This window comes from Ovis aries, chromosome 6 (assembly GCF_016772045.2).
Source record: "Ovis aries strain OAR_USU_Benz2616 breed Rambouillet chromosome 6, ARS-UI_Ramb_v3.0, whole genome shotgun sequence".
Classification (NCBI taxonomy): domain Eukaryota; kingdom Metazoa; phylum Chordata; class Mammalia; order Artiodactyla; family Bovidae; genus Ovis; species Ovis aries.
In genome coordinates, this window is record NC_056059.1 from 116,422,200 (window position 1) to 116,444,977 (window position 22,778).

At 50.2% G+C, this 22,778-nt stretch overlaps 1 protein-coding gene across 16 annotated transcripts in view; it reads right to left on the reverse strand.

The window, feature by feature from the left end:
* The window catches only part of HTT (huntingtin), a 122,087-nt gene that overhangs the window by 94,821 nt on the left and 4,488 nt on the right, over window positions 1-22,778 (reverse strand). For 7 of the 16 annotated variants that reach the window (XM_060416645.1, XM_060416648.1, XM_060416644.1 and 4 more), the window contains exons 1-4: window positions 13,677-20,961; window positions 9,699-9,782; window positions 3,031-3,151; window positions 274-333 (exon numbers count right to left, since the gene is read on the reverse strand). In XM_060416645.1, the coding sequence (XP_060272628.1) occupies window positions 274-333; window positions 3,031-3,151; window positions 9,699-9,782; window positions 13,677-14,203 (792 nt within the window). In that variant the 5' untranslated portion in view covers window positions 14,204-20,961. 16 annotated transcript variants of the gene reach the window in all.

Here is a 22,778-nt window from a genome sequence, read left to right on the forward strand (position 1 = left end):
GAAGGCCGCTCGGCGCGCCTGCTCTTGACATTTCAAGGCTCAGTGGGATGAAATTATGAAGATTTTTTCCTTAAAACCACCATTTTAAGTCCCATCTCCTCTAGTAAGTAACGAGGAGCAACTTTCTGAGGAGAAGTGAAGCGACAGAGTCCACTTTACCAGACAGCACTTGTCCCCTCCCCACATTCTCACTTAGCAAATAAAGAAAATTTCATGCACTGCTCAACACAGTGGGTCAACAGACTTTTCCAACAACGAAAAACAAAAACCCACCTTTTTAATTTCCTTGTAGAGTTCTAGCTGCAACCTCGGAAGATTAGAGTCCATCAAAGCCTACAACAAAACACGGGAGATCTGTCACGGAAGACACGCTCCACTAGCACCTCCAAGAGGGGCGGCGGAGGGCGGGAGGCCTGGCGGGCCGCGGTCCACGGGCCGCGAGGGTCGGACGCCGCCAAGCGGCTGAGCAGCAGCAACGTAGCGGCTCTACAGGAACCTGAAGGCGACCGAAACCAATTTTGACGCAAGGGAGAATATAATAGCACCTAAGCTGGAAACTTGCTCATCAGGAAAGAAGTGTATGTATGCAGGAAGCTACCAGCTAGACACAGGCCGTTCACTATAATATTTAAAAGGGAAGGAAAAGAATATTCCTTACAATCGAATACTATATAATATCAAAATTAAACGGCAGATAGTTCAAATTCACTCTAAAACTCTCATGTTCAATTAAAGCACATCTTTTAATCATTAAAGCACATTCTTTAATCATCATTTTTAACGATGATCCAACATGAGCAATGGCCTGGAGTCTGCAAAGCCAGCAGGGCAGGAGGTGGATACCCAAGGTCAGAGCCCTGATTCTGGCATGGGAACACTCCTTTCCACACAGAAGCCACATCCTTCCCAAAGGTCTGGTCCTCCCGCGATGCACAGGTGCTCCCCACCTCAGGGCCCCAGCGACACACAAATCTGCTGGAACCACAGGCTCCTCAGAGCCCTGCCCCTGTTGCTCGGTTACAAGTCAAACCAACAAAATGGCCACAAGGGCAACTTCAACCCAGCAATAGCGGCTGATGGCAACCACCAGCAGGGACCCAGAGTCCGTGCTGGAGAAGGCTCCCAAGGCGGAAAGGCCTCCGTGCCCCGCGCTCAGCCGCGAGAGCCCGCTCCTCCGAAATGGCACTGCCAATGGCCTGGCCACAAGAAGCGAGGAAAGACGTGACGAAGCCTGAAGAAGCTAGGGAAGATACACCCAGACCTCCACAGAAAAGCCCTCTGCCCTTCCTGTGATATAAGCACGTGACATCTGCAGACCAACTGGTCTTTGCAAAAGTCACAGTGGCTCAGCAAGCTTGAAAATCAGAACAGGGTCATATTCTGGGAGGTTCTGAACAATGCCTCCGATATTTTAAAATCCTAATTCTACTGTTTCAGTTTGGACTACAATCCCTTAAACGAGCACATCAAAACGGACAAGCATATAGTGAAACACTGCTTGGCCAGTAAAAGCAGAAGGCATATCCGAGTCCTGCTTCACTTTATAAATGCTCCATAAACTAACGTCAAATGTATTTTATTACAAGAGAAAAGTACACTCCAAAGCCGTGAAACAGCAGTCAACGGCCCTCACTCACTGGCGATGCTAATGTGCCCCTGCTCCCATCCCCACCCCCACACCAGGGACACACAGCCGCCAGGGCCAGCACCATGACAGCCTGGCCCCTGCTCCTCACTCGCACTCCAGCACCTCCTACTGGCTCAGGGGCCCCCTCTTCCCTGGACACCGAGCCGCCCTCCCGGATTCTGGACAGCCTCTCTCCTGTCCAAAGCAGGCTACAAGGCACCACCTGGCTACTTGAACTACCTGGTTACAAATCTTCGAGAGCTCTTCCCTTTCTTCATTCTCCGCCAAATAAAGTGCAAGCCCCTTGAACTGATCCTCAACGTCTCCCACGCCCTGGCAGAGTCCCCCTCCTCTGCGCGTCTGCAAGGGGCAAGAAGGCCCTACGGGCGTCCCTAGAGCACTCCTTGCTTCTACTGCAGCGGGGCACGGGTTCAAGCCCTGGTTGGGGAAGCCAAGATCGCACACGCCACACACTGAGCCACAAAAAGAGAAGGTCCTAAATCTTCTCATTCACCTAACTGCCACCACCTCCGGGGAGCCTCCTCTGCCTCCCCAGACAGAAACCACCTCCGCCTCCAGGCTGCAGTGATGAGCTGCCAACATCTCCCAGCTCAGAGCGCACACCATGCATTCAGCCGTTTCCGGACAAACACGCTCCGCGTCCGAGACTCGCATCATCTGACGGCAGGAGAGCAGTGTCAGCGGAACCCCCAGGATGGCTGGGGCACCAACGGGGAGAAGGGCAGAGCGGGGAACAAGGGCCGCTTCCCATCCTCCACGCCAGCAGAGAGCAGGAAAAGGGCAAAGGGGATTAAAGCTGCGGGGATCCTGGGCACAGACTCTGCACCGGGAAAGCCTGAGCAAAGAGGGCAGGCGTCCCCCGCACTCCCCACCTCACCTCCCACCCAGGTGGCTCTGGCTTTCTGGCTTCACCAACCTTTTCTGGGAACTCCTATCTCCTATCTAAAACCAACTCCAGCCAGAACACCAGCCAAGTGACTAGAGAAGGCACGTCCTTCCCTGTGAACAGTCCTGCCTGACTCAGGACTTGGGGGACAAAGACATCATCGGCGGACCCCACTGCCCGCCCCTTGCCGTCTCGGGGCCTCGCGGTTTCTCAGCAGAGTGACACTCGGTCCAAGGGTCCCCAGTGGTCACTGTCAGCGCCCATCCCTGCCCTACGCCCTGCGCAGGCATGAGAGGAAACCCGTGCCCTCTGAGTGGGCAGGTACAGGCAGCACCCTGGCAGACACTGGAGTGCCTCCAAACCACACACTATTAGTTTAGAAAGTGCAGCCACCCTACAGGACTCTGCTGCTCAGAACAAAAGAATGCCAAGCTATGGTTCCTCCTCTTAGCCACAGTGACCACGTCTCAGAGGACGCCGTCCAGGGGGTGCTTACTTTTATGACTTTGTTGAGGCATTCGTCAGCCACCATCCTGACATCTGACTCTGCGTCATCACTGCACAGCAGAAAAAGTTCCATAGCGATGCCCAGAAGTTTCTGAAATTCTGGAGAATTTCTAAGTGAAAAAAGAAGAAAGACTGTCACAGCCAAGAGGAGACAGGACGATGAAACGCAGTTAAGTTTCTGGTATCCTGTGTGGGGTTCTGGAACAGAAAAAGCATGTTAGACACACAGATAAAATTCATTTTAATAATATATTTCATTTAACCCAATGTATCAAAAATACTACTTCAACATGTAATCAACATGAAAAAATCAGCATGCTAAAGAACAATCTTTTTTACAACACATCTGAATTCAGACGCAAAGTTTTCATCAGAAACACTTTATTTGGGGGCGTCCGTGGCGGCCCAGTGGGTAAGCGCCACCTGCCAATGCAGGCGACACGAGTTTGCTCCCTGGTCCGGGAAGACTGGGAGGCTCCCACATGCCGCTGGGACAGCTAAGCCCGTGCACCACGACACTGAGCCCGAGCGCGGCAACGAGGGAAGCCCGAGAAGGAAAGGAGACCCAGCACGGCCAAAACTAAGTGATTAAATGCATCTTTAAAAGAGAGAGAGAGAAGGAGACAGAAATACTAGTATAGAGATTCCATAAAATTCACAGCTGAAAAAGCAGGCTTACTTGTAACTAGGAGATAACCTAGAGCTCTGACGCACAGCTTAGTGCCTGCAGTCAGCAATACTGCATTTTAAACGTCAAAGTTGCTAAGAGACTAGCTCTTTACTGCTCTCAACATACAAAAAGGGATGACGACGACACGACACAGGTGCTGGCTACCACTTACGGCCGCAGTGCACCACACAAGCGAATCAAGCCAGGCTCACGGTGTCGCGCGCCCGTCCTCTCCCAATTCTTAGAAAAGAAAAAGTGGGCTTATATACAACTTCTAACCGTGCTTTTAAGACACTCTCCAATAACTACATCAGGGGACAGGGGAGCCTGGCGCGCTGCAGTCCTCGGGGTCACAAAGAGTCAGACATGACTTAGCGACTGAACAAGTGACAAGGACGGGGTTTCCCTCCTGCCTAAAGCAGCCGATAATGATAAAATGCATGGAACTGTGGTTTTCAAGGCATCAGGTATTAGGCATCTCTGGATAAATGGAAAGCTACTGCGATGAGCCTCAGGATTTCCCCAGATGACTGCCTGGAGGGGGTTTCCCAGTGAGGACATGAAGAGGGGAAACCCGGGAGAGCCCACGATTGCTGAGACTGGGAGACAGAGCTGATGCCTCAGGAGGCAGTGTGGCTGGGCCCATGGGGGAAGACCAGGGAGGGGCAAGCTGCACAGAGAGACCCTGAGACCCACGTGGCCCTCAGGTCTCAGCTGAGTCTGCTGCAGAGCGGCTGGGACTGCGGCAGAGTCAGCTGAAGGGGCTGGAGGAGGCAGGTGCTGAAACTCCAAGTGTGGGAAGAGCTCCTGCTCTTCCAGCCAGAGGGGAGACCTCATCCTTCTGGCGCCTTGGGTCGGCTGCTCAGAAGGTCTGCCTTCACAACAGGGCTAAGCTCAGCCCTAGGTGAGACGCTATTCTGATCCTGCCTGCAGGCAGAACGCAGGACGGTCCTAGTCCTTCAGAGCAACATAGCTGCATTCCAGGGCAAGCTTCAAGAACGTCAGATTTCAAAAGTGTATAGCACCCAGCAAGATAGAAGTTATAAGGTCTGGGATCTGATCAGAAATGGTCAGGAATGCCAAGAAGCAGGGAAACATGACCAACAGTGAGAAAAATAACTGAAGCTGACCCAAACAATATTTAATCCAAAAGGCAAAAACAGGGAAAAGGGCAAATAAAGAGCATATGGGCCAAACAGGGAAGTCACAGCACAGTGGCAGATTCAAACCTAGCTTTAGGGACTTTTCTGGTGGTCCGGTGATGAAGAATCCGCCTTCTAATGCAGGGGACATGGGTTCAGTCCCTGGTCAGGAAGCTAGGATCCCACGTGTTGCAGGACAGCTAAGCCCGACTGCCACAGTGAAGAGCCTGCACACTGCAGCTGAGACCCACTGAAGCCAAGAAAGTAAAAAATAACTTAGTTATATCAATAACGACAGGAAATGTGAAAGAGTTTCAGATCAAATGAGAAGACCCAATATTTGCTGCCTACAAAAATACATTTTAAACATAAAGATTCACATAGGTTACCAGTAAGACAATGGAAACAGGCTCACCATGTTGGCCCTGAACAGATGGAAGCTGCTATTACCATCAAGCAAAAGTGAAAGTCGCTCAGTCGTGTCTTTGCAACCCCAGAGTCTGGCGGGGCCTGCAAGCTCGGAGCTGGGAGGAGCGCCCCCATGGTGGCCTTGAGCTACCAAAGGCGAACCAGGAAGTGTGGAGATGCGCTCATTCTGTGGGATATGATGAACCTGTCGTTGTTGTTCAGGCGCTCAGTCGTGTCCGACTCTTTGCAACCCCGTGGACTGTGGCACGCCAGGCTCCCCTGTCTTCCACTCTCTCCCAGAGTTTGGTCAAACTCATGTCCATTGAGTCGGTGATGCCATCTAACCATCTTAGTCAGAAGCAAAAGTCCTTTGTAATTTTTAAATTTAATTTTTATCATATTATTATATCACCTAGTCACAGATCTATGACTCATCTTTAATAAAGCTAACTAATATTCCATTCTGTAAGCGTACCGAGTTTCCCAATCCCCCCGTGGGTAAGCCATGAAGACTGCCTTCCTCTGCTTCACGGGCTGGCCAGCACGGCACCAGCGCCACTGGACACTCACCTAAGGAGAGTTCCCGAAGCGAAATGCCTGAATCCAACAGGCCAAACTGCCTCTCCTTCTTTTAATATTTATTTATTTGGCTGTGCCGGGTCTCAGTTGCAGCACACGGGATCTAGTTCCCTGACCAGGAATCGAACCTGGGCCCCCTGCATCGGCAGCACAGAGTCTTAGCCCCTGGACCACCAGTGAAATCACCCAAGTTGCCTTTTAAAAAAGTTGTATCATCTCCGACAAAATCCTGAGTATTTTTTAATGTCTGTAAATATAACAGGTAAAAAAGAAATGTTCTGATTTTTGTTTTAGCCTCATTCCAGTGATTACTAGTGAATCTGAGCATTTTTCCACAGGAAGCATGAAATAAGTGTTAGCTATTACGGTTACTGGCTCAGTTACATTTCTTCTTTTCCAAACTGCCCATTCATAGTTTTGCCAGTTTTCCTATTAGAAAATCAGCCTTTTTCTTAATGATTTACAATCTCTCTCTATAGAAGCTATTAAACCTTTGATACATACGCCATCAATACTTTCCCCAAGCTGCATTTAAGTTTCAGTTTAAAGTAGATTTTGACATACTGAACTATATTCTAGATAAAACACTTTTTCCCCTTTATGTTGTAAGCATTCCACAGACTAAGATTAAATGTTCTTTTTGTAGTAATGATTTCACTCTCGTACATTTAGGTAATTAATCTGGCATTTATGTTTGCCTGCAATATGAAGAACATTCCCCTAAATAGTCAACTGGTTCAATAATCCAGCATTTCCACACTAATACAAGATGCTACCTTTACCGTAAATTCATATCTGCGCACACACACACACACACACACACACACACACTTTCCCACTTCCTATTCTGTTCCTTCTCTAATGTCTAACAGCTATTTTAACGTCATGAACACCAGGTCTCACTGATTACTGATGGTTTCAGATTTTCCTTGTTAAAACCGATGTATTTATTCTTGTAGATGAACAAGTTCAAAAATATCTCTACTAGAATTCTGATCAAGCTCATTTTAAACCTGTGAATTAATTTAGAGAAAGTTTAACTTTACGATAAGGAACTGTCCCCACGCTAACCTGTCCCATTCAGGGAAGTCCATGAGTCCTTCCATAGTTCCTGCATCTCTCTCATCAATTCCTTGAAATATTATACGCTGGTGCTACTAGGAATTGGTTCTTGAAGCATTATATTTTCTAACAGATTTACACTAATATATGGGAATGGGAAATCTATAGATTCCTATACACTTATTTTTACCCAATCACCTTATCAAGTACATTTGTTTAGATGAGGGTGTCGAGCTCCTCCCAAAAGGAAACTAGTTAAAAATGAATCCTCACCCTCCACTGGACAGAAAACAGAAAGAGTGCTGGGGAAAGAAGGCAGTGGGGTTCTCTTCATTCCTGTATTTCTAACAAACTTTCTGGGTGATTCTGATGTTCGTACGCATCTAGGAAGCAGCAGGAGACCACCAAATTGAGAGCCAAAGTAGGCTGAGTCACAGCACACCTCACGGACTCGAGCAGCTGCCTGGAATAAGCCCCGAGAGACATCATCAGTGCGTGGCAGAAGCTAAAGAATGCGCCAGAGACCAGTCACAGCAGGCGAGAGACTACAGGAAACGCCAGCCACCCGACTTCCTGAGTCACTGAATGTAAGCAGAAGAGCCACTTCAGCACTACAGTCCAAACTTTCTGAAAAGTATGGAGAGCATCTTAAACAAACACGTTCTCTGATCTGATGCGACCAAAGACAGCCTCTCTGGGTCCAAAAAATATCCCGTTAATGTGATCCTATATAGAACAAGCAGCACGAAGACCATCAGCATCACTCGGTACAGACACAACAGGCACACAGACGTGAGGCTATTAACAGCTACTGCCGCGATTCACGACGGCAAACAACCACACACCAGTCTTAACATGTCTCAGCGGACTTCCCAGGTGGTGGTGGTGGTGCTGCTGCTGCTGAGTCGCTTCAGTCGTGTCTGACTCTGCGCGACCCCACAGACGGCAGCCCACCAGGCTCCCCCGTCCCTGGGATACTCCAGGCAAGAACCCTGGAGTGGGTTGCCATTTCCTTCTCCAGTGCATGAAAGTGAGAAGTGAAAGTGAAGTCGCTCAGTCGTGTCTGACTCTTGGCGACCCCATGGACTGCGGCCTACCAGGCTCCTCCGTCCCTGGGATTTTCCAGGCAAGAGGACTGGAGTGGGGGGCCATTGCTAGTGGTAAAGACTCTGTCCGCCCAGTGCAGAAGACACAGAGATGCAGGTCCAATTCCTGGGCGGGGAAGATCCACCGGAGGAGGCAAGTGGCATCTGCTCCAGTATTCCTGCCTGAAAAATCACACGGATAAGAGGAGCCTGGTGGGCTGCAGTCCAAGGGGTCACAAACAGGCAAACATGACTGAGCAATTGAACACACTCACTCACACACACCCACACACACACACGTGTGAATCTAAGCCAACATTCCATCAATTCCATTGGGAATTATCAAAAAGCAAACTAAGAATAAGGCATGAAGCACTCAGGATGGAAAAGGTCTATTTTCTGGGTCCATAAGCTTTCAGTGTGAGGTGCTGCTTCCTGAGACCCAGATGCTGGAAGTCAGGTGAGCGCAGCTGTGCTAGGGCAGCAGCAGGCCCCGGGGGTCTGCCAGGCGTTCACACAAGAGTAACGGCGGCATGCAGGGCAGCATGCACCACGGGACGGATTTCTGCCTCGCAGGAGCTCACGGGCACTTTCACGCAGCTCTCACAGCGTCTTATGGTGTTGCTCCTCCCACAAGAGCCCTGAACACCGTGTTTATACATCAAAGACGGGGTCAGCCTTGTCTGAAGCCACCTGGCTTATACGGGGTGGAGCCAGAATCCAAACCTTTTCCCCTTTTACTTAGTAGTGTTGTCCACAACAGCATGCTAACTGAGAATTTTTGTATTTTTATTTTCAGCACATAGTCTCACTTGTCACTTCGTTTCTTCCCACAGTATTTCTACAAATTAGATAGAACGGTCATCATACACTGTCTTTCAAAATGGCACTGAGTTCAACTAAAATGAAATGCTCTACATGAAACCACTGCGAACGCATAAAACACAAGCGGCGAGGTGCCACCAAAAATAAATGAATCACCAAAGTCCTGTCAGCACAAAAAGCAAGGTGATTATTCTTAGAGGTTTTTCTAAGAGACTACAAAGAGCCCTTCCCAACAGGAGAATAAAATGCATGATTTATGCCAAGAGAAGTATTTCCCATGTCCCATCTGAGTAACGGAGTTCAGAAGCCATAAGCACACCCATGTCCTACTCACTCACTCAGAGACTGGCTTAAAATACCTACCACCCACAGGTACGAGGAACAGTACTCAGAAAGACAGACAGACAGTCAACAGCAAGGAGAATGAGGAGAATCAGCAAAGAAACTACACAAGAAGGTGCTGCCTGCTCACCCCAGAGGAACGACCAGGCCAGGGAGGTGGGCCTCCGGTCAGGGCCCATGACCCCACCGTCCCCCTAAGCTGTGATGAGCAGGGAGCACCCCCACAGGGCGGACAGAGAGAGCGCCAAAGAAAATCCATCACGAGACCCCGGTAACCGGGCAGGCTCCTGTTCCTACCCCTGCAATAAGTAAAACACAAATGCGCTGCTCGGTTATCCTAACGGCTGCAACGACACAGCATGAGATTACAAGAAGGAAGTCTCACTCAGTACAGTGTCTGGAAATCCTCCGTATCCACAGCCAGAAGGGGGAAGGGTCCCGTAAAGGTTTCCAAACAACTGGGGCAACGAAGAACAGCCTAGCCCGTTCAGAACGCAGACAGGGACGTGTTCTGTTTTCTCTAGGCAGGTCGGAGTGCAGTTACCTGAGAGACTGCGCGACGATGTTTTCACAGATTGTCAGACAGTGGTTCACGCGGTCTTTCTTGGTGGCTGAGAGCTCTTTCTTTCTGAAAAGGGAAAAAAAGAGGAAAGGCAGTTAGTGCTGTCCACTCCTTCAGCTTCTACGTGGCATTCACTCACTCATTAATTTACTCACTCAACAGAGCTTCCTGACTCCAGGGAGGAAAGCCGGGCACCCCGAGCCGGGGCAGGGGGCCCTGAGGTCAGAGAGGCGGGGGTGGGCCGAACCCCGGGCCCCCTACAGGACCGGGCTCTACAGAGAAGCCAGGGGCGCCACTAACACGCCTGCCTTCTCTGCTGTGGCAGAAGCGGCGGCGCCAACAGGGCTCACCCAGGATCGCGCGGACAGAGGCAGCGTCAACTCAGTGCGACAGTGTAAGGCCTCCCCTGCGCAGTGGCCCCCGCGCAAAACCACACGGCCTCACACGGTGAGCATCAGAGAGTGTACTAACACAACGGCTAATGGCTCCCACACCCCCAGATGGCTACTAACAAGCACCCTGCCCAGAGCCTTTCTCAAAGGCCTCCTAGCAAGATTTTTCAGCCCAAATGTTAAAAAGGAGACAAACAGACTGGTCAAGAGGATGAGATAAAAGGTGCTCGCTTCTCACCCAAACTTAGGACTTCAGAGGTCTCTGAGGCATGCACCAGAGAAATACAGAAGACGGGCATGATCCAAAGAGGAAGCGAAAAATAAATCAGGCTTGATGACCACATCCGAAAAAGGATCCGAGGGTCTGACAGCTACAGGACATGGTGCTAACTGGAAACGCTGAGACCAGAGGACTACTACGTTTCTGAGGGAATTCTACAAAGAGTGCCGGAGATATCAGAATACTAACTGACCAGCACCTCTGCTTAATGCCTAGTGCAACCGCAGGCTCCAAAACACTACACGTGAAGGAGCAGACTCTTCCAACTGTGCAAACCAGGAAAGGCACATCCTCAAAAGGCACTTCAGGCGTGGCCAGGCAAGAACGTGGACAAGGAAGAGTCTCCAAAGCGGAAAGGCAGGCCCAGGGGAAGGAAAGGCAGGCCCAGGGGAAGGAAAGGCCGGGTCCAGGGGAAGGAAAGGCAGGCCCAGGGGAAGGAAAGGCAGGCCCAGGGGAAGGAAAGGCCGGGCCTAGGGGAAGGAAAGGCCGGGTCCAGGGGAAGGAAAGGCAGGCCTGGATGCGAGGCCACGCCCATGGCGTGCGGAGAGGGGCTCCCGTGACCAGCCAGCGGGCCTCTCACCACATGGACAGGTGACCATGTCCCCCACTGGTCTCGTTCCTGAGAGAGACTCGCTGATGAGCTGGGCTGCGGGCTGCTGGTCACCCACCAAAACACCGAGCTTCCCTTCTCAGACACAAGCTTCCTGCCGAGAAGCCCCACGGCCCAGCTTCCCTGCAGCCAGGCAGAGACGAGTGACTCTGTTCTCGCAGACGAAACGGGAACCAAGTAGCAGCTGGAGCTTCTGCCCCGTGGCTTGCCCAGGGCACCACCCCCTTCTTTTAGCTTCCCCCAACTGGAACAGACACTTCTAACACCCAGTTTTTGAACATACAGCCAAAGACAACAAGAAGGCTTCAGGGTGACAGGATGGAGGGAGCCTGGGTCCCAAGTGACCACAGGAGGCAGAGGCCCCCCCAGCCCCGCCCTCTGGAGTCACTCGCTTCAACAGTGTGGGGATGGAAACAAGCCACACGTCCCAGTGGGCAAACAGCTCAGCGGAGTGATGGAACACGGCCTGGCGGCGAGAGAAGCAAGCAGCTGACACACACGAGGATGAGGCTCAAGGCATCCGCTTCAAGGCACAGAAGGATGATTCAACTTATGCCACACAGTCTTTGCCTTTGAGGGAATGGAAACTGATGTGAAATTTACCAAGGCCTGGAAGGGGAGGAGAGCACACCAAAAAAGGTACTGATGAGTGAACTGGGATCAAAATTGGGAAAGGAGTACGTCAAGACTGTATACTGTCACCCTGCTTATTTAACTCCTATGCAGAGTACATCATGCGAAATACCAGGCTGGGTGAAGCACAAACTGGAATCAAGATTGCCAGGAAAAATATAAATAACCTCAGATATGCAGATGACACTACCCTAATGGCAGAAAGTGAAGAGGAACTAAAGAGTCTCGTGATAAAGGTGAAAGGGGAGAGTGAAAAGCTGGTTTAAAACTCAATATTCAGAAAACTAAGATCATAGCATCACTTCACTTCATGGCAAATAGATGGGGAAAAGATGGAAACAGTGACAGACTTTATTTTCTTGGGCTCCAAAATCACTGCAGATGGTGACTGCAGCCACGAAATTAAAAGATGCTTGCTCCTTGGAAGAAAAGCTATGACCAACCTAGACAGCATATTAAAAAGCAGAGACATTCCTTTACCAGCAAAGGTCCATCTAGTCAAGGCTATGGTTTTTCCAGTGGGCAGGTATGGATGTGAAAGCTGGACCATAAAGAAGGATGAGTGCCAAAGAATTGATGCCTTTGAACTGCGGTGTTGGAGAAGACTCTTGAGAGTCCCTTGGACTGTAAGGAGATCCAACCGGTCCATCCTAAAGGAAATCAACTCTGACTATTCACTGGAAGGACTGATGCTCAAGCTGCCGTTTCATGCTGTCCATGGGGTTCTCAAGGCAGGAATGCTGAAGTGGTTTTCCATTCCCTTCTCCAGTGGGCCAAGTTTGTCAGAGCTCTCCACCATGGCCTGCCCGTCTCATCTGGCCCCACACGGCACGGCTCACTGAAACTGAGTTAGACAAGGCTGTGGGCCATGTGATCAGACTGGTTAGTTTTCTGTGATTGTGGTTTTCATTCTGTCTGCCCTCTGACAGATAAGGATAAGAGGCTTATGGAAGCTTCCTGATGGGAGAGACTCAGGAAAGAGGGGAAAGATTGAGGGCAGGAGGAGAAGGGGACGACAGAGGATGAGATGTTTGATGGCATCACCAACTCAATGGACATGGGTTTGAGTAAACTGCGAGTGGGTGATGGACAGGGAAGCCTGGCGTGCTGTCATCCACAGGGTCACAAACAGTGGGACACGACTGAGCAACTGAACTGAAATGACGCTGAAGCTCCAATACTTTGGCCACGTGATGTGAAGAGCTGACTCTTAAGAAAAGACCCTTATGCTGAGAAAGACTGAAGGCAGGAGAAGGGGGTGACAGAGGATGAGATGGTTGGATGGCATCACTGACTCAATGGACATGAGTTTGAGCAAACAAACTCTGGGAGATCGGGAAGGGCAGGGCAGCCTGGGGTGCTACAGTCCATGGGGTTGCAATGAGTCAGACATGACTGAGGGGGTGAACACCAGCAACTATGTGTGTGTGTGCGCCTGAGTGTACGTATATATCATACCTCAATTTGAAAAAGAAAGCACTATGAGAGCTTAAATGCTCTCTTCTTTGAGCCACAACATTAAAGTCTCACTTACGGCAGCTCACCTAGTTGAAGACCTTAAGTTATCAAGGAAATTAAAGAACACTGACCTCTCCCAATATGTTAGGAGGCAAACTCTCTTCTCCACGGCTCCTTTCCAAAGTGAAAATCTGCCGAAAGCCTTGAATGGGCTGCATTCCCCGGGTCTCCCAGCTCTACAGGCAGCAGCCCCTCTGTGGGCAGCCTCTTACCCTGGGCTCTGAGACAACTCCTGGGGGCGGCACCCAGAAACAGCTGACAAGCACTGAACTGAGCCACCTCGCGACTTACGGCTGTCACAGCAGAAAAGTGACCCACACAGATTCAAGCTGTAAAAGGACCTGCGTCTCTCTCCTCATGTGTGGACTAGGCTGCAAGAACACAGGTAACAAACGACACAGCTTTCTGAATCCGCTGCCTGATTCCCTTAAGCCCCGCGTGTGCTGCGCCAGAGGCCCCCAGCTAAAACCGGGGCAAAATTAATGGAACGAGCGAAACAGTGAAGGCCGAACACTGATCTCACCCACCGAATAAAAGTACATTCCTGCGCTGTCCGCTCCGGTCTAGCTCCTCCTCTGAGCTCCCTGTGGGGACAGAGGTAAAGTAAGAGAGAGAGAGAGAGAGAGAGAGAGAGAGAGAGAGAGAGTGTGTGTGTGTGTGTGTGTGTCTCTGTGTCTGTCTGTATGTCTGTGTGTGTGTCTCTGTGTCTGTGTGTGTCTGTGTGTGTCTGTGTGTCTGTGTGTGTCTGTGTGTGTGTCTCTGTGTCTGTGTGTGTCTGTGTTTGTGTGTCTGTGCGTCTGTGCATGTCTGTGTCTGTGTGTGTCTGTGCATGTGTCTGTGTGTCTGTGTCTGTGTGTGTCTCTGTGTCTGTGTGTGTGTCTGTGTGTTTGTGTGTCTGTGCATGTCTGTGTCTGTGTGTGTGTCTGTGTCTGTGTGTGTGTGTCTGTGCATGTCTGTGTGTGTCTGTGTGTCTGTGCATGTGTCTGTGTGTGTCTGTGTCTTGTCCGACTCTTTGCAACCCCATGGACTGTAGCCACCAAGTTCTTCTGTCCATGGGGTTTTCCAGACAAGAATACTGGAGCAGACAGCCATCTCCTGTCTCCAGGGGATCTTCCTGACCCGGGGATCAAACCTGCATCTCCCTCTCTTGCATTGCAGGCGGATTCTTTACCGCTGAGCCAGCGGGGAAGCCTGCCCTATTCCCCCGCAGCTCCTGCCCCAGGCCCTGCCCTGAGCCGGCACCTGCATCACTCTCTTTGGAAGTAACCGTTCCCACGGTTACCTCTCCAGGGATGACAGACTCACTGAGAGCAAGGGCCACATTGTGACTCCCACGGGCACTCAGCACAGCACCTACACTGGACGGGTGGTTCACAGAGAGCAAAGGAGCGGCGGCCCCAGGGACTCAGTCCACGGGGCTCTCCAGGCCAGGATACCGGAGTGGGCAGCCTTTCCCTCCTCCAGGGGGTCTTCCCCACCCAGGCACTGAACCCAGGCCTCCCGCACTGCAGGGGTTCTTCACCAGCTCAGCCACAGGGGAAGCCCAAAGAGTAGGTTAGATACACAGGGAAACAAATCAAAAGTCCTAAGTCGGTCTTACAAACAGGATTCGGAAGATAAATGATAATTATGTTAAACTGGAGTGTCCAAAACCAAGAGATGGAAAGAAGTAGAAACAGCAAAGCTTAAAACAAGAGAGACAGTGAGGAGCAGTCCCACAGGACTGAGCTCAAGCAGCTTGCGGAGTCTGAGCGGCAGCCCACAGGTGTGACCGAGACGTCAGTGACGGCCCGCCTGTGACCCTAACTGTCACCACCGTACTGCCAGAAACAGTGAGTACACAACCCATCACGGTCAGCTACGAAGAAAGCGCACGATTCAGATCTCTTCGAACTCATCCAAAATCACTTCCTAGCAATCCACACCGATTTGAGGGGGAAAACACCTGCCCTGATTGAATTTTAGTCTTTTCTGCACTCAACAGGTAGCTCTAAAATCATAAAATTCTTCAGGTAGACAGATGGACGGTCTTCAGTGGTTACTGATCTTATATTAAAATTGAAATGATGACTAGGTGGTGCTAGTAGTAAAGATTCCACCTGTTAACGCAGGAGAAGCAAGAGGTGTGGTTTGATCCCTGGGGAGAGAAGATCCCCTGGAGGAGGAAACGGCAACCACTCCAGTATTCTCGCCTAGATAACTCCATGGACAGAGGAGCCTGGCGGGCTACGGTCCGTGGGGTCACAAAGCGTCGGACACAACTGAGCAGGCACGCACGCACCTATCTTGGGTGAGGAGCATAAAAACAAGCTATCTGACTGCTACCTAAATAACTATCCAACAAAATCTCCTATCACACTGAAGAATATCCACATTTTAAAGTGGGTATTTTAAAGTCTGAGGACCAGACTTCATCCTCAGACACCCCAACACAGAGACGTTAGCCAAAAATATCACAAAACTGAAAAAAAAAAAAATCCATCCAACAGCATGCCCTGAGGGACGTCAGGGCAGCAACACAGCTGCAAAAGCAACAGACAGCCCCCGTGGCGCAAACGCCGGACGGCTTAACCAGGCCCAGGACAGCCTGGTCTCAGCCAACTTTCCCAGGCCAGTACTGGAACCTGCGGGGAACTCTGGCCCCTGGAAATGCCTCGCTGGTGCCCACCTGAAACACCACCTTCCCATCTTATTCTGTCCAATAAACAACTTGGTGTTTTAAGAAAACAACAACGATTTCATTCCCCCGTGAGATTTAATCAGATTTAATTGTTGAACTGATATGTCAAACTGACTGCTTCAACGGAAGGTGTAAGTATGGAAATCGAAGTGATTGACATGGAACCGCCCTGATCTCGGCAGGAACTGGAGGAACCAGGTGAGAACTGGAAAGACAGGGTAAGAGCTGTCCTGACTTTTCAGTCATTTTTCATAAACTCCACCTTCGAAATCAAGACAAACCACTGCCATGCCCTCTAACTGTGCAATGACGCAACCTGTGCACAAACACAGGTCTGTAAGGCGGCGGTTGTTGTCCAGTCTCTAAGTCACCCCTGACCCCTTATGACCCCATGGACTGCAGCACACCAGACTTCTCTGTCCTTCACAATCTCCCGGAGCTCGCTCAAACTCGTGTCCATTGAGTTGGTGATGCCATCTAACCATCTCATCCTCAATCCTTCCCAGCATCGGGGTCTTTTCCAGTGAGTCAACTCTTCGCATCAGGTGGCCAAACTATTGGAGCTTCAGCTTCAGCATCAGTCCTTCCAATGAATATTCAGGACTAATTTCCTTTAGGATGGACTGATCTCCTTGCAGTCCAAGGGACTCTCAAGAGTCTTCTCCAGCACCACAGTTCAAAAGCATCAATTCTTCCACTCTCAGCCTTCTTTATGGTCGAGCTCTCACATCCATACAACTACTGGAGAAACCACAGCTTTGACCAGACGGACCTTTGTCGGCAAAATAACATCTCTGATTTCTAACACGCTGTCTAGGCTTTTCATAGCTTTTCTTTAAGGAGCGAGCGTCTTTTAATTTTGTGGCTGCAGTGATTTTAGAGCCCAAGAAAATGAAGTCTGTCACTGTTTCCATTGTTTCCCCATCTATTTGCCAAGAAGCGATGGGACCAGAGACCATGATCTTAGTTTTCTGAATGCTGAGTTTTAAACCAGCTTTTTCACTCTCCTCTTTCACCCTCATCACAAGGCTCCTTACTTCCTCTTCATTTTCCGCCATTACGGTGTTGCGTGAAAGTCACTCAGTCATGCCGGACTCTTTGCGACCCCACGGACTCTACAGTCCACTGGAATTCTCCAGTGGGTAACCTTTCCCTTTTCCAGGGGATCTTCCCAACCCAGGGATGGAAGCCAGGTCTCCCGCACTGCAGGCGGGTTCTTCACCAGCTGAGCCACAAGGAAGCCCTCAGGGTGGGTGTCCATCAGCGTATCTGAGGCTGCTGGTATTTCTCCCAGCAATCTTGATTCCAGCTTACGATGCATCCAGCCTGGCATTGCGCATGATGTGCTCTGCATACAAGTTAAACAAGCAGAGTGACAATATACAGCTTTGACGTACTCCCTTCCCAATTTGGAACCAGTCCACTGTTCCGTGTCCAGTTCTAACTGTTGCTTCTTGACCTGCACACAGGTTTCTCAGGAGGCAGGTCAGGTGGTCTGGTATTCCTATCTCTTTAAGGATTTTCCACAGTTTGTTGGGATCCGCACAATCAAAGGCTTTTGTATAGCCAATGAAGCAGATTTTTCCCTTAGAATTCCCTTGCTTTCTCTATGATCCAATGAATGTTGGCAATTTGATCTCCGGTTCCTCTGCCTTTTCTAAATCCATCTTGTACACCTGGAAGTTCTCAGTCTATGTACTGCTTAAGCCCAGCTTGAAGGATTTTGAGCATTACCTTGCTAGCATGTGAGATGAGTGCAATTGTGCAGGAAGATGAACATTCTTTGGCACTGCCTTTCTTTGGGACTGGAAAGAAAACTGACCTTTTCCAATCCTGTGGCCACTGCTGAGTTTTGCAAATTTGATGGCATACTGAGTGCAGCACTTTAACAGCATCATCTTTTAGGATTTGAAATAGCTCAGCTAGAATTCCATTACCTCTACTGGTTTTGTTCATAGTAATGCATCCGAAGGCCCACTGACTTCACACCCCAGGATGTTTGGCTTGAGGTGAGTGACCATACCATTGTGGCTGTCATCTTTAAGGAGGGACCTATGAAAATCAAGGTCTCTACATCACAGTAAGTGAAAGTGTTAAGTCACTTAGTCACATCCGACTCTGCGACCCCATGGACTGTAGCCCGCCAGGCTCCTCTGTCCATGGGAATTCTCCAGGCAGGAATACTAGAGTGGGTTCCCATTCCCTTCACCAGGGGATCTTCCTGACTCAGGGACCGAACTAGGGTCTCCCACACTACAGGCAGATTCTTTACCGCCTGAGCCACCAGGGAGGCCCTAGTACAGCACGGTACAATCAAACTGATTATCGAAGAAATAATTCTGAAGACAGGAACCAAGCCGTCTCATCTAAATTCGCATCTTCAGAATTATGTATTTTAAGATGAAGCGTGGACAATTTGATTCCAGGTTGAGGCTGCACAAGAGAAGCCCTGGGCCACCCCAGGAACTGAAGACAACCACCCACCTCGCACTTGCCTCACCGTTCGTGCCCACGGGTCCTATCACACACACATCCCGAGTCCGGGCCTGCACGGCCTGCGCAGGACGCAGAACCGAGGCCCAGAGGCGGCCCCGCGGCAGGAGCACAGGAGTAAGGGCCGGGCAGAGAGCCAGGTCTGCTGATCCCGCACCGGCGGCTCTTCAAGTTTAGCCAAGGGCTAGACTAATATGAGTGTTCCTAGCAGACTGGAGCTCCTTTGGAGAGATCCTCTTTCCTCAGAGAAGGAACAGAAATGCCTACATCACTTTGGAATTATGTTTCAGACATAATTTTAAAATAAAAGTCCTGGCTGAGGGGATTCTCTGACAGCCCAGTGGTCAGGATTCAGCATTTTCACAAATGGCAAGGGCCCGGGTTCAGTCCCTAGTCGGGGAGCTAAGATTCCTCAAGTTGTGTGGCCTGGCCAAAAAAAAAAGTCCTGCTTGGTTAGGGACAGCAAGGCCTGATAGTTCCCCGCTACACAGTCCATACCTTAGAAAAAAGCTATCGATGCCTTTCTTACTAGTGATTTGACTGAATACCATAGAAGAAAGTGCAATTCAAAGCCCAGTCTGTCACACTAAGTGAATAACATCTGACACAAAGGCCCCATGTGAATGACTCCGTTCGTAAGAAACACCCAGCACTGGCAGCGCCGCAGAGACAGAAGCAGGTCAGGGGTTGCCAGGGGCTGGGGGAGGCGGAGGGGACGGGGACTGACTGCTGCGGAGATGGGCTTTCTTTTTGGGTGACGGAACGTCCCAGAAATGAGACAGGAATGATGGCTGCAGAGCCTTATGATCGTACTAAAAACCACTAAACTGGGCACTTTGAAATGGTGGCTTCTATGATACGTAAAACGTCATCTTAATTTCTCAGCAGCCCTCCCTCCAGAGGGGACCCCCAGCGCTGCCACCCGCCAGGCGCCAGCCACCCCAGCTCGGGCTCTGAGCCCTGCAGCAGCCGCTCAGCTGATCTGATTGCTCCCAATCAGCTCCCGTCCCTTCCACGGCCTCTCTCACGCCTAATCCCTTGTCCACCAGGGTGGCAAGGCTTCGTTAAAGCTTTTGACGAGGTAATTGCAGATTTATGTGCTATCATAAGAAATAAACGAAATTCAGGGTACAGTGCCCCCAGTTTCCCCCAAGGAGAACACTTTACAAAACAGTCACAGCCAGAACAGGCGTTGCGGAGTAGTGCCACTGACCTTCAGATTTCCGGTTTCACTCGTCTGTGTGACTCCACGTGGCTCCACGCAGTTTCTCAGATGTGCACATTTTCGTGTCTCTGCCACCAGTCACGAGAGGGGACATTCCCATCTCCATGGGGATCCCTGAGCTGCCCTTCAGAACCACACCCACTCCCTCACCCTCTGCCCTGCCCCTGCCCCTGCAACCACTCATCCGTTCTCCGCTCCTGCAAAGACGTCACAGAGGGAGAATCAGACAGTATGCAGGGCTTCCCTGGTGGCTGAGCAGGTGAAGAATCCGCCTGCAATGGGGGGAGACCTGGGTTCGATCCCTGGGTTGGGAAGACCCCCCTGGAGAAGGGAAAGGCTACGTGCTCCAGTAGTCTTGCCTGGAGAGTTCCATGGGCTGCACAGTCCATGGGGTCACAAAGAGTGGGACACGACTGAGCGACTTTCGCTTTCACTTCTCAAACAGGGTGTCACCTTTGGGGACTGGCTGTTTTCACTAACACAATCTCCTTAAGAGTCCCCTTAGCTGCTGCGTGTGTTATCAGGAGCTGGTTCCTTTTTCTACTGCTCAGCAGTCTAACCAATCACCTGTTGAAAGACATCGAACTGGATTCTAGTTTGGAGCTACTATGAATAAAGCTGCTACAAACACTTGTGTACAGATTTACGTAAACATACGTTTTCAGTTCTCTGGGATAAACCCCCAGGAGTGCTACAGCCAGATCATATAGTAATCGAAAGTTTAGTTCTATAAGAAACTGCCGTAAACTCTTTTCCAGAGTAGCTCTCCCCTTTCTAAGTCCCACCAGTGATGATGAAGTGACCCAGTTTCTTTCCCACCAGCATCTGGCGCTGGCTGAACATCACAAATTACATCACTTGTTTGACGACACAAGTGTGCATCTGGGCAGGGGAATATTCGAAGTCCTCAGACTGGGGCATGACGCCGTCCAGGCTGCCCATCACCTCCGCTCCCGGCCTCCTCACGCTCCTCCTTCAGATACCCACGTAGCCTGCTCCCTCCCTCCGCTTCAGAGGCGCCTTCTCAGTGGGCTTCACACCCTAAACCACACCCCACAGCACCGCCCCCACCCCCGAATTCTGTTTCGTTTTTCTCCACAGGATTTATCACCAGCCCTTGTTCACCACTGTAACCCAGGGGCCCAGAACAGGCCCGGGGAACACAACAGGCACCTGGCCGAAAGGAGTCTTTCCGGGTCATCCGTCCAGTCCCCATCTAGGCCCCGCTCGCAGCAGCCGGGGGTCTTCATGCCACCACCGCGCCTTTGGCACCGTTACAACCTACTTACAGCCACACAAATGCTCATGGCCCAGGACAGAGGAACGACACCGCCCCAGCGACCGCTGCGCTGTGAGCACCTTAGGTCCCCCTCCCAGGCGCACACGGCATTCCTGCATTCAGCCCAGCCCAGCCGCTCAGGCGCGCCTGACTCTCTGCGGCCCCACGAACCGCGCACGCCAGGCCTCCCTGTCTATCACCAACGCCCAGAGTCCACCCAAACCCACGTCCATCGAGTCAGTGATGCCATCCAACCACCTCATCCTCTGTCGCCCCCTTCTCCTCCTGCCCCCAATCCCTCCCAGCATCAGAGTCTTTTCCAATGAGTCAACTCTTCACATGAGGTGGCCAAAATATTGGAGTTTCAGCTTCAGCATCAGTCCTTCCAATGAACACCCAGGACTGATCTCCTTCAGAATGGACTGGTTGGATCTCCTTGCAGTCCAAGGGACTCTCAAGACTCTTCTCCAACACCACAGTTGAAAAGCCTCAATTGTTCGGCATTCAATTCTTTCTTTATAGTCCAACTCTCACATCCATATGTGACTACTGGAAAAACCACAGCCTTGACTAGACAGACTTTGTTGATAAAGTAATGTCTCTGCTTTTCAATACGCTGTCTAGGTTGGTCATAACTTTCCTTCCAAGGAGTAAGCGGCTTTTAATTTCATGGCTGCAGTCACCATCTGCAGGGATTTTGGAGCCCAGAAAAATAAAGTCAGCCACTGTTTCCACTGTTTGCCCATCTATTTCCCATGAAGTGATGGAACCGGATGTCATGATCTTCTTTTTCTCAATGTTGAGCTTTAAGCCAACTTTTTCACTCTCCTCTTTCACTTTCATCAAGAGGCTCTTTAGTTCTTCTTCACTTTCTGCCATAAGGGTGGTGTCATCTGCATATCTGAGGTTATTGATATTTCTCCCGGCAATCTTGATTCCAGCTTGTGCTTCTTCCAGTCCAGCGTTTCTCATGATGTACTCTGCATGTAAGTTAAATAAGCAGGGTGACAATATACAGCCTTGACGTACTCCTTTTCCTATTTGGAACCAGTCTGTTGTTCCATGTCCAGTTCTAACTGCTGCTTCCTGACCTGCATACAGGCTTCTCAAGAGGCAGGTCTGGTGCTCTGGTATTCTCATCTCTTTCAGAATTCTCCAGTTTCTTGTGATCCACACAGACCATAACATCAGAAAGACAGGGCCTGATCATCCACAGCGGAGCTTCTCAAGCCTTATGTGCACAGAAATTGCTCACAAACCTTGTTAAAATGCAGACTCGTGACTCAGTAGGTCTAAGGCTGGGCAGAGATTCTGTACTTCTTATACCCTCCCAAGTGAAACCAAATTGCTGGCCCTGAAACCACACGCTGAGCAGCAAGGATCTGTGGCAAGTCTTGTCTGAGGTTTACTGAATGGTGGGCTCACTTGCAGGGACCAGCGGTAATGCGGTGGGGCCTCTGAATGTGGACAGCACTGGAAAGACCTCTGCACTGACACCTCTATGAGGCCTCTTTTAAAAAGAAATTCTACAGTATTGGAAAGCCAACCAGTAAGAATCACATGTACTGCTATGAAACAACATCTTCAATATATTGCTAAATGAAAAACTACAGTGGAGCAAAAAAAAAAAAAAAAAAAAAAAGACTTGTACATGCACTAAAACATCAAAGAAAACAAAAGAAGCTTAATTGTTATTTTTAAAGAATAAGGCTAGGACAGCCAGGGAGGAAGTCTTGCTTGTCATCTTCTGTGCTAGCTGAAGATGCTGTTATAATGTATGTGTGTAATTTTTATAATTTTTTAAGCTAGTTAAGAAAAGCCAACTGAAGAAGAAATGCTTCCCCAAAGTGGTCTCAGCATATCTGATCCGGTGTGGGGGGCAAACCAGAGCCTGCCTGTCCTGGACAGTCTAAGAAGTGTTCTTACATTTTCTAATGGTTGACAAAAAAAAA